The following is a 12652-nucleotide window of genomic DNA, read 5'->3' on the forward strand; positions in this document are numbered from 1 at the left end:
ACATCAGATGGACGGGTCCTGTTAGCAATTATACTGATTCTAATGGTGCTGGTTGTTGTTATACCATTTGTGTCTTATATACTGTGGAAGAAATACTGTTGGGTTATGATGTGAGTATCACTTGGTAGAAACGACTTTTCGCATTGTGTTAATGTAAATAATATGCATAACAATTCTCTTCATTCGATCTAATGTTTATAACTCATTCTGAATGAAAATAACACTCACGCGGTACATAAACGACAGATACACATCGCTTCTTTTCAAATGGTGACTCTGGCGCAGAAAAAACATAGTTAAAACTTCTTTAGTTTACAACGATTGTGAAACAAGTTAATACAAATGTATATATATCACCCTCGTCAGCACGATGTAACACGAGCTGTTGGAGAAATAAAACGATTTTCGTCTTGTGCTGCTTGTGCTCATTTCAATTTTAAAGAGTCATATTCCCAAATGGTCGTCATTTCTGTTAGCAATTTAAGAACCAAAGGTTCTTTGTTAAACCGAGCCAATACCACTAATACACTCTCAAATCCCACTTCCTTTAACTTTTAAACTTCTAAACTAAACTTGCAATATTGATAAATATAAGTTTTATAATGATTAATTTTTATCACTCATCGTTTTAAGTTGTTTTTTCATAATTACAGCCATGACCCAGAACGCGGAAAATGGCGGACGGATAGAATACCACAGACTGAAGATTATTTCGCAGACAAAGAAGTACAAACAGATGTCCTTGGTAATAAAACCTTTCACACATTTTTCAAGGGAAATCCGTTTCGTTAAAAAGCGTTCAAGAATAAAAGACGATTAAGAAAACATAAAAAAATGTATACGTATTTACAGTGTAACTCCGTTGGCTCGAACTCACAGGGACCGGCGAAAATACCTCGAGCCTCGAAAAATACAAGCCAAGTGGATATTGTTACAAACATTAGAAACAAATCGGTCCTTTACATTCAGTTTGAGCCAACGAGGAGATCGAACCAAGCGAGCTCGAGCCAACGGGTTTCGACTGTAATTGCTTTAATTCTACGTTCATAAGATGATTTTGCTGAAAATATGGCCTTGAAGGGAGTTCATGCTTTCAAAACATTGCACTCTTATTACGACAAAAGTTGAACGGGCCTAGGCAAAACGATTCGTGTATTACTGCAGTCAAACCCCGATGGCTCGAAACTCCTAGGGACCGCCGAAAATACCTCGAGCCTCGAAAATTCGAGCCAAGCGGAAAATCTCACGTTCAGTGTAAAAAAATTAGTCCTTAACTTTCAATTCGAGCCAACGAGGAATTCGAGCCAAGCGAGTTCGAGCCAACGAGGTTCGACTGTAGTTTGCAAAATTGTACTGTATTATTCCAGCATTAGAGTTTGACGATTTCTTTCGTCGCCGTCAGCCGGTGGACATGGCCAAGTATGGGGGTAAGAAGCTGGGAGAGGCTGAGCCGCCTTACCCTCGCTGGTATAGGGTGAATCCGCAGCATTTCAGTGATCCGTGGACCAACCGACACGCGGGTCACGAAACAAATTACCTCACTAAAGTTTGGTGAATGTGTTATCAGTGACGTCACTTATAAATGTGTTTTGCGAAGCTACGTCCCTCTGATGAATGTGGCTGTGTGTCGTCACTTTTATGTTATACTGAGTGACGTCACCATAATGTGATGTTATTAACGTCATTAATGTATGGTGCGTCAACACATTAACTTCATATGCATGCAAGGTTACCTAAAAAAGATATGTGGTTGATTTTATATTCAAAACTGTCACCACCTTTAAGCGGTAAGTGCATTGGCCATTCACCTAAATTTAATTAAATTCAGCAAAAAAAAATTAATGTAGTGTTTAGTGACTGGCCTCGGCTGGGTATGGCGCGAGTTAATGTGTGCCTGTATGTGAACATAACATCTACAGGTTCTTATGTGTATATTAGTTTTGATAGTCAAAATGCTTCTAATTTTACGATATCCTTTGGTTATAGAAAACTGGGAAACACAGTTGGTAGAATATATTATGTTGAAAATAATAAGTATATGAATAAATATGTATATAATCACTTGTTCATAGAATTAAGCTCGTCATGTTACATTTCATCATCGGCAACCACGAAATTATCTTGTGTTCAACTTCATACAAGCCGTTCGAAAATCTCGTTTACGTGCATTTACATGAAGCAGGGGAGACTATTCTTTGAAATCGCATGTTACAATTAAATACTCCACAGGCGAGTGGTCTAAAGTGGCTTTTTAAAAGTGTAGTGATCTGGGCAACCTAGTTCTATTTGACCTTTGCCAGAGTATCGGGGTATTCTACGTCAGTGTAGCGCAGTAGTGTCTGGGGTGTCTGGTGATAGCATAGTGCAGAGATTATATCGTGGGTATCCGACAATGGTTACATTTACACGTACGATTTTGCCAATATTATAGCTCACCCAAATGCATTAGATGTATTGTTAGCACGATTGTTAACGATTTGTTGTTCACTTGTACATCGCAGAACTATGTATAGTTATTTCTGCGAGGACTTTTATGTCTGTGAGTGTCATTTTCATCATTGTCCTCGGTTGTCTTTGACTCACAGCACCAACACCACGCTTTATAAAAATGAGCCCTAAATTGAGAATTGAAAAACCCGTAGATAAATGGATTAATAGCACAGTTTAGAAAATACGATCTTATTCCTATCTGGAACAATACTAAGTGAGTGTTAGAAAACTCGTATACCAAATTTTCATGAGAATAAACGCGCCAAACGGCGAGGATTAAATAAGGGACGCAACTCAGTATGAACACAGAGGCGATGATAATCATGATTATGGTATACTTGATCGTGTTTATGTCCAACAACTTCATTCTCATATCCTTTAGATTATCCGTATCAGTGTTTAACTTGTTGCTTTCGGTACTTCCGGTTCTGCGCAGACCCTTGCGTGGTGATAAACTTCCGGTTGAGCTAGTGCGTTTAACTGTCGCGTTGCCTTCGCTCGCCGTTCTACGTAAGCCAGACGTTATCTTGCTCCCCGTGATGCTTTTACTACTGTTATTTCGACGTAAACGCTTGCTGTCTACCACACCGTCACTTCGTGTACGCTTTAGTTTTGACGTTACGTTAGGTATTGGTATCACGTTATTCACTTGATTATTCTCATTTTCACGTTTCTTATGATCACTCTCGTCCGGAATGCTTCGAATCGACGAAACGCTTGACGGTCGTAAAAACTCGTTTATGCTGCTCGCGCTCCCCGGCCGCGTGATACTGTTGGACCATGTGGAATCGCTCATGGCGCTACGTGGACGCCACACTGGCATCTGAGATTTGTCACGTGGTTCTATGCTGAACACTTCGTTCTCGCTGGCGTCACAAATGACAACGCTCTTCACTGTCATAATGCTCCCTCCCCTCGATCGTCCACTGAGATCGGTAAGGATGGAGTTCGGACGACTGCAGTTCGACAGAGGACGTCCAGGTCCTAATATATCATGCCACGCTGACGGCGGTCGGTCGTTATCGACGGTTGGCAGACCATTGGCGTCAAGCTCAAGAAGTTCGCGTAGGTCCGGAATAGATTCTTGCATCGGTGGCGGGTCGTCGTCTGGTCCATCGTATTCAACTTCCTCTAATTCCTCCTCCTCGTCCTCTTCCGGTATGGACGCAATCGGTATTGACGTCGCTGCGGGGTCCGATGACTCATACTCCGTATTTGACGTTGTCATCGTTGTGACGTTTCCACTTGCCGTCCGGCGTAATCCTTTCTGTGCAACGTAAAATCTAAATTTCTTATGCTTATACAACTGACGTCCAACGAGAAAGTAGCACACTATCAAAGCAGTGGTTATACCGAAAAATCCAAGAAACTGTATAGCACTAAACGTCATATTGTACGGTCCGTACGCTTCGTCTTTCACTGACGTACAATCATATCCAGCAATTGTTATAGGTTCTCCTTTGTATGTTGTATTGATATTCACAATTTCAACCGTGTAAAGCGCGATCGACGGCCAGCCAAGAATGACGCCAAACATGGCGCTGATGCCTATGATTGTACGCGCCGTTCTGACAGTCATCTGACGTTCAAACGGTTTGCAAATCCGCTTGTATCTGTCTATCGCTATAAAACATAACGTGAACGCTGAAGCAATCACTGCGAAATGGTTTACAAACACGAGTAACCTACATGCTGGAACGCTTTTAAACAAATAAAACAATCGTAGATCCGAGATTTCTATAGGAACCCCGAACAGGCAGGCTATAAGGTCGAATATTGCCAGAGCTAGGATGAAACACGTCGCTGAAGTGGTTTTGGAATGGAACCCGTAAAAATACACTACCATAAGATTTCCTGTAGTTCCAAGAATCATGAGAAATCCGCAATACACCATAGCAGGTATGAGAACAATAGCTTTTTCATCGTTCAGTGTTTGAAGAATATCGTCAAGTTCCTCTGCGCTTTCGTTTCCACGCATGTTGATTACTGATTAATTGTTCTTACTTATATCAAAATATTTCGGTCCGTTTCTCATCTTTGTTTGTCATCTGGAATTCATAAATTCTTCGAGTAGCTGTGTTAACGTGTACTCTTGAGTTCCTTCTCTTTTGGACTTAAAAAGAAAAATCACAAATGCAAATATTCAGATGATTGATAAGAAAACAATCGCATGATATCATATCAGGCGAAACACTATTTAACATTCAAAACACAGACTTCACATTTATTTATAGTAATCAACTTTATTATATATGTTTGTCTGTCTCTCTATTTGATGTCCGTCTGTTTGTCTGTCTGTCTGTCTGTCTGTCTGTCTGTCTGTCTTGTCCGTCCGTCCGTCCGTCCGTCTGTCTATTATTATTATTATTATTATTATTATTATTATTATTATTATTATTATTATTATTATTATTATTATCATCATTAAACTGTATCCGACAAATCTTACGTTATGTTAGCAGTAAAAGTCCGATAAGGTCCAGCCTACTAGCAAAGCATTTTGCAGATTCGGAAAAAATAAACATCGAAAATGAATAACAGATAAACAATAACTCACTTGCATGTTTAATTTGTTCCTGCATGAGCATTCAATTTTAAATCTCGGACATTCGAAAATTTATTAAAACTGCAATTGAAAATATATATGAATAGAAGTGATAAGTTTTTAAAATCTTTTAATCCCAGACTTTAAAGTACCCATATTGTGGCATGGATTTTAAACACTTAAAATATTTGGACTCTTTAGAAAAATAATAAGCCATTGATCGCCAGATTTTGTACCCAGAGTGGACAAATGAATAATTCGGAATTTGTAACAAAAAGTTTTAGGCCTTTATCGCAGTGTTAATTGTGTTTGGAGTTACATCCCAGTGCAGACATATACAGGCGCGTAGCTGCCTATACGCGAGTAGGCGGCTGAATGTTCTAGTAGTTTTGCCTGTTGTTATTTGTATGTGTTTTTTTCTGTCAAACATTTCACCCCTGAACAGCAACCTAGAGGAACGAATTTTACTGATCTCTATTTTTATATTACTTGTCTACTTCAGTGATATGTTGATTGACTGTGATTGATTTAATGAATGATTATTGATTGATTAATTGATTGACTGTATGATTGATTTACTGACTGAAAATGTCAGTCAATGTTGCAGTATGTGTACTTGACTACATGATCCTAAAACTGTCCATTTTCCAGTATTAAATAAAGCGCCTCAGAACGCCCAGAATGCACCAGATTGCACCATGGTTTTCAAAATATATTCAGAGGGGGCATGCCCCCGGGGCCCCACGCACAATTATGAATCCACATGAATAGAGGGCTAGCTACGCCCTTGACATAAGCAGAAATTTTAAATCAATACAGCCAATTATGATAGCTATTAATTCATAAGGGTTTTGTTGAATCAGTAAATGGTTCAATAGCGTTAGAAAATAAAGCAAATAAATATTCATTTATTTTACTGATAATGTACTTGAAGTATTTTTATTGAATTCTGGTGTATCAACAAGTTTCTCTGTTAGCTGTGTTTCATTCTAATTTTCATTTCAATTATATTAAGAATGAATTGAGCTCAGACAGTTTAGAAAAAATAATAGTGGAAATTGCTTATTTAGAAAAAAATACAAATTAATCCTTTTAATAATACGTTTTAATAAACTATACATGTGATACTTATATTCATCTCCAATAGATAACAAAGAAATAGAAATAAACAAGTTTGAAAAAAAATAAAAAATTCCTTATTAAGAAAAAAATGCCGAAATATTATTTAAATTATACTTTTTAATAAACAGTGTCGTTTGATACTCATTTTCCTTTTAAATAGACTAAGAAGAATTTGGAGTAAGCCAAAAAATGGCGAAATACGATTTGAATAAAAAGATTAGATAAACTTTATCGTTTTATTCTAATTTTCCTTTCAAATCGACAACAATTTGAAATAAGACAGTAATGAAAGAATGAAAACTACTTAATATTTAGAAAAAAAACAACAACATAGGATTTTAATTTAACGATTGAATGAACTATCACATTTGATTATTGCATTCCTTTTAAATATATTAAAATAATTTTAAATAATCCAATTTTGAAAAAAGTCTTACTTAAAAAAACGGCAAAATATGATTGAAATTTTGCGATTAAATAAATTATGAAAATGCAAGCCATTCTGAACAGGGCTGTAGTTTGTATGCCCTGATTTAATTACGCGTTTTATTCATAACGCTCAACAAATTTGAAATCACAATACGCTTAAAGTTTAGTAAACAAATCTCAAATCTTTCAATCGCATTGAAAAACAGGCCAATGTAGGTATTACAGATGAATAGGTGACAGGACGCCTTCTTTAGATAAGTTTGAATAAATGGCCAATACGAACAAAAATATTGAAACAAATTTTAGGGTTATATCTTTATTACCCATTAGTCGAAATAAAGCTTTTTTATTCGCGTGATAATGTGGCTGAAAATATAAATTATATTCGGTAATGGTGGTCTATAAAGTGGAGTTGACATGTTATTAGTTATTGATAGACCCCATGAATGTTATTATATCTCAGATATCTAAACAGATGTCAGTTAAACAATTGGATATGTCCACATAAGGCGCATACTTAAAGCTGCGCTCTCACAGATTGACAGTTTTGATATTTTTTTAAATATTTTGTCTCCGAATCAGCTGATTTTGGCGTAAATACATTCAATTAAGTCACATAAGATAACTTCCAATAAAACATCCGAAGAGCGCATTTTTCTTAAAGCTGTAGAAACGCTTTGAGCTGTAAAACATCAATTTTCGACTATAAATTTGAACAATGCGTTCTTATCTTTATTAAGTCAGCCTCCTTATATCGCTGGTTTCTAGTTATTTACGTGAAAGTTGGCTCATTCCAAGACAAAACAATAACAAAAGCTGTCAAATCGGTTAATTTGTGAGAGTGCAGCTTTAAGCGACAACTTTCAATAGTCTGCAGAATTTGGTCTATAACTTGAAGAAAACATTTTTAATTAATATTTTAAGCTGTTAAAAGTTGTCTGAAGAAGGAAACAAAGGCTGTTGTATTAACTGAAAGTGTGCACGACACTTTGTGTTGATTAAGCCCAACTCAAGAAGGCGTTGGGTGGCACTTCCCCATGGCTTCGTAAATAAACACTAACTAATACCACTGTCCCCACGTTCAAGTTGTCAGAATAGTGGTATACAAAAACGAATGCTTGAGAATGTACATGTATAAAGTATGATAGGCAATAAGCTGTAAGAAGACGGTCTAACAGGTCCATCTATTACCTATCATATATGTCGAACTGGTCGACCTATTATCTAGCATATATGTCGAACAGGTCGGCCAATTATCTATCATATTTGTCGAACTGGTCGACCTATTATCTCGCATATCTGACGAACAGGTCGACCTATTATCTATCATATATGTCGAACAGGTCAACCAATTATCTATCATATCTGTCGAACAGGTCGACCAATTATCCAGCATATCTGACGAACAGGTCGACCTATTATCTATCATATTTGTCGAACTGGTCGACCTATTATCTATCATATCTGTCGAACAGGTCGACCTTTTATCTATCATATCTGTCGAACAGGTCGACCTTTTATCTATCATATCTGTCGAACAGGTCGACCTATTATCTATCATATCTGTCGAACAGGTCGACCTATTATCTATCATATATGACGAACAGGTCGACCTATTATCTATCATATCTGTCGAACAGGTCGACCTATTATCCAGCATATCTGTCGAACAGGTCGACCTATTATCTATCATATATGTCGAACAGGTCGACCAATTATCTATCATATCTGTCGAACAGGTCGACCTTTTATCTAACAGACATAGCAAACATAGTTAGAAATCTGATATGTAGAATATAATTAGAAAACTGTCTGACAGGTCGACCTATTAATTATCATATATGTCGAAGATAGTTTGAAAACTTGTTGACAGATTGATCTATTATCTAATAGGCATGTCGGATACAGATAGAATCAGTCTGACAGGTTGATCTATTATCTAATAGACATGTCGAATATAGCTAGTAAACTGTCTGACAGGTTGATCTATTATCTAACAGATATCTATTATCTATTAGGCATGTAAAAAAACAGTTAAAAATGTCTGACAGGTTGATCTTTTATCTTAAAGACATGTCGAATACAGTTAGTAAGCTGTCAGACAGGTTGATCTTCCATCTAACAGATATGTCGAAAATAATTTGAAAACTGTCTGACAGGTTGATCTTTTATCTGATAGACTTGTCGAGCATAGTTTGAAAACTGTCTGACAGGTTGATCTATTATCTAATAGACATGTCGAGGATAGTTCGAAAATTGTCTGACTGATTGATCTCTTATCTTATAAACATGTCGAGCATAGTTCGAAAATTGTCTATTATCTAACAGACATGTCGAATATACAAACATGTAATCGTTTATCCTGCCCGACAATTGACTGATATGCAAACCTATAATCGTTTATCCTGCCCGACAAATGACAGTTATGCAAACCTTTAATCGTTCATCCTGCCCGACAATTGACATTTATACGAACGTATAATCGTTCATCCTGCCCGACAATTGACATTTATATAAACGTATCATCGTTCATCCTGCCCGACAATTGACGTTTATTCGAACGTATAATCGTTCATCCTGCCCGACAATTGACACTTATATAAACGTATCATCGTTCATCCTGCCCGACAATTGACATTTATACGAACGTATAATCGTTCATCCTGCCCGACAATTGACATTTATGCAAACGTATAATCCTTCATCCTGCCCGACAATTTATGTTTATACAAACGTATAATCGTTCATCCTGACCGAAAATTGACATTTATACGAACGTATCATCGTTCATTCTGCCCGACAATTGACGTTTATACGAACGTATAATCGTTCATCCTGCCCGACAATTGACATTTATACGAACGTATAATCGTTCATCCTGCCCGACAATTGACATTTATACGAACGTATAATCGTTCATCCTGCCCGACAATTGACATTTATACAAACGTATAATCGTTCATCCTGACCGAAAATTGACATTTATGCAAACGTATAATCGTTCATCCTGCCCGACAATTGGCATTTATGCAAACGTATACTCGTTCATCCTGCCCGACGATTGGCATTTATGCAAACGTATAATCGTTCATCCTGCCCGACAATTGATATTTATGCAAACGTATACTCGTTCATCCTGTCCGGCAATTGACATTTATGCAAACGTATAATCGTTCATCCTGCCCGACAATTGACATTTATGCAAACATATACTCGTTCATCCTGCCCGACAATTGACTGTTATAGAACCTTTAAACGTTTATCTTGCCCGACAATTGACTGTTATACAAACCTACAATCGATCATACTGTCAGACAATTGACTGTTATACAAACCTACAATCGATCATACTGTCAGACAATTGACTGTTATACAAACCTACAATCGATCATACTGTCAGACAATTGACTGTTATACAAACCTACAATCGATCATTCTGCCCGACAACTGACTGTTATTCAAGCATATAATCGTTCATCCTGCCCTGCCTAATACAATCTGACAAACCGACAAACTCTGATAATATAAGTTTATTGAACAAACATGTATTTATAAATCATTCATGGATTTGCGATTAACCTCAAATCACGAAATCTTGCACAACCAACAGCTGAAAATATCACAATATATGACATTTGACTTTTAAGAACGAGTTTATAATTTGGCTTAATGCCTAGTATTTTCAACAAAGTTATTTCCACCTACAAATGTTATAAAGGATTAGCATTGACCCATAATAGAGATTAACAAGATCGGGTTAAGCGCCCATAGATCAACGGATTAAGATTATCGAATGGATTGTTTCAAAGGCTCGGAGTTGCCTTTTCAAAAGGCTATCGATACAATAATCAGCTTTATATAATATGAATAAAATGTGAATGCTGTCAACTTTGTTTAAACGCTTCAATACATTACAAAATTGACTGCTGTCAGCTCTGTGTACACGATTTTTTGCTGAATAAATATGACACATGTCAGTTCCGTTTATTTTTTTTATTGCAATTAAACAGTTTTGTTTGTGATACAATATACATTTTAATAATAAATAATGAACTATAATAATAATAATAATAATAATAATAATAATAATAATAATAATAATAAATTAATTATAACAAATAAAAAAATAAATAATTCCAGCTAGTTAAAAGTCAATATATTGTTATCAGGGGCGTAGCTTGTCTATTAAGTGGTTTATTCCCACATGGTAGGGGGTGCAGGGGAGATTTCTCTTTACTCTAGATCGAAAAAAAAAACAATATGTCTTGTTCATAGGCGTCGTAGGTCCTGTCCACATTGGCCGACTGGAGACATTCAAATTTGGTCGGAATCATCCAATTAACCTTAAAGTGCTCTTCATCATTCAGGATAGGAGTATCAATGTTTTGAAGGAGATAGTCAACAAAAACGTAGAAGACGGAAATCTTGCAATACCGACTCGGGTCCTGTACTTAATAATTCGCCCTGTTTCTCTGTCTGGCTGCTTGTCGTGGCACTGCAATGCCAATCTAGGTATAACAAAAGTTTAACATTGAATCGACATTTGTTAATTAAACCGTTCAGTGCAATCTGTAGAAGAATGCGATATACATGTGTACCTCATAGGTGTTTACCGCGTATATCTGAATATTAATCTAATCAATATCAAATTATACTCTTTTTTAAATCATCAGTCTGCTGTTGAGCGTAAGCCACGATGCATATCGATTTGTTAAAAATACGTTTAGATCATTTTTTTTTTGTTCCGTTAAGTTGGAAGTGAAAATTATGCTGAGTATCCAAAGTCACAGTTTATGTGATAATTGACAGACGACTGTCCCATTTGTAAACTCAATCAATATAAAGGTAATGAACTCCTGCATTGGTGTCATATGACCTGTTAAAATAGTGACACTTGAAAGTCAAAGATTTAGCATAAACCTATTATGAATGACTGCAGTTCATTTAATAATGTCAGAAAATCTTAAACGGCCAAATAACCGAAATTAAAACAACTCCGCCATTGGAGAGAGTGATGAGTACGAAACATATGCCAGGAAAACTAACTAAACGAAAAGATTCAACAAAAACATGCAGATAACACTCAAATCTTAAAATAACAACCAGAATTTTCACCTGAAATTCTCAAACGTAAGAAAACAAATCTCAATCCAGTCTACGATGGGGAAGTACTGAGAGAAGATGAGGAGGAAGAAGAGAAGAGCAAAACACTAAAAAAGTGGGAAGAAAGGGAGTGGAAGGAGATGAGGGGAAATGAAGGAAAGAATAGGAGGAGAAGGAAAGGAGATGCGGAGAAGGGAATGGGGAAATGAAGGAAAGAATAGGAGGAGAGGAAGGAGGATAGAAAAGAGCAAGGAGGAAGGATATAGGAAAGAAAGGAGGATATAGGAGCGAAAACGATAGAAGAGGAAGAAAGGATGAAAGATTCGGGAAGACCATCAAGAAAAGACGGATACCAAGATAAGCAGATTTAGGTTGAGAGAAAAAGATGAGTGGAGAAGGATGATAAGAAAAAGAGAAAGTAAGAGGTATGGAGAAAAGGAAATAATGCATTTTGACCTGGACGCACGTGAGTTTGGTTTATGGTCACCAAGCCGGAAAAGTGGGTTTTCTCCGGTTTCCCTCACAACACACAAGCCCACTATCTCGCGTAATATCTTGACAACGATAGTGATTAATATAATGTTATCATAACTTGTTTCACAATCGTTAAAAAACAAAAACAAAAACAGTTTAAACTAATTCATGGCGCCCTTTGATGCATCAAATGTCTTTGTTGTAAACTCATTGGAATGACTTCCGTAATGCGTATAGGTAAGACAGGCATCCACGTTTGTATCATATATATTTATACGTATGGAACTTCATTTGATTAACTATCTTATTGTCTTTCTTATGCTCTGTGATAATAATTTAAAAATGAGAAATTAAGTGAACTCTTTGGTAAAAGGTTGAGGGGCGCACACGCCCACCATCTCTCTAGAAATTGTTCAAAGTTCTTGAGGGAGTACCCCAGTACCCACCAACCCCCGAGCCAACAATTTAATCTTTTTAGATTTGGGTGCT

The 12652-nt window shown here is 36.6% G+C and overlaps 2 protein-coding genes across 2 annotated transcripts; one reads left to right on the forward strand and one right to left on the reverse strand.

The window, feature by feature from the left end:
* Positions 1–1555, forward strand: LOC128204645 (uncharacterized; the record flags this gene model as incomplete). The annotated part of the gene is made up of 3 exons (XM_052906046.1): positions 1–110; positions 654–745; positions 1368–1555. Coding segments are annotated over 3 exons (390 nt in total), but the record flags the coding sequence as incomplete, so codon positions are not given.
* Positions 1556–2431: 876 nt separating this feature from the next.
* Positions 2432–4468, reverse strand: LOC128205749 (uncharacterized). The gene has a single exon (XM_052907679.1). The coding sequence runs from the start codon at positions 4466–4468 to the stop codon at positions 2504–2506; it is 1965 nt and encodes a 654-aa protein (XP_052763639.1). The 3' UTR covers positions 2432–2503.
* Positions 4469–12652: the final 8184 nt, after the last annotated feature.

Source organism: Mya arenaria, chromosome 10 (genome assembly GCF_026914265.1).
Source record: "Mya arenaria isolate MELC-2E11 chromosome 10, ASM2691426v1".
In the NCBI taxonomy this organism is placed as follows: Eukaryota; Metazoa; Mollusca; class Bivalvia; order Myida; family Myidae; genus Mya; species Mya arenaria.

What these genes read in the sequence shown, in the direction of transcription:
- LOC128205749 (XM_052907679.1), bottom strand. Translation starts at nt 4,468, where the DNA reads ATGCGTGGAAACGAAAGCGCAGAGGAACTTGACGATATTCTTCAAACA.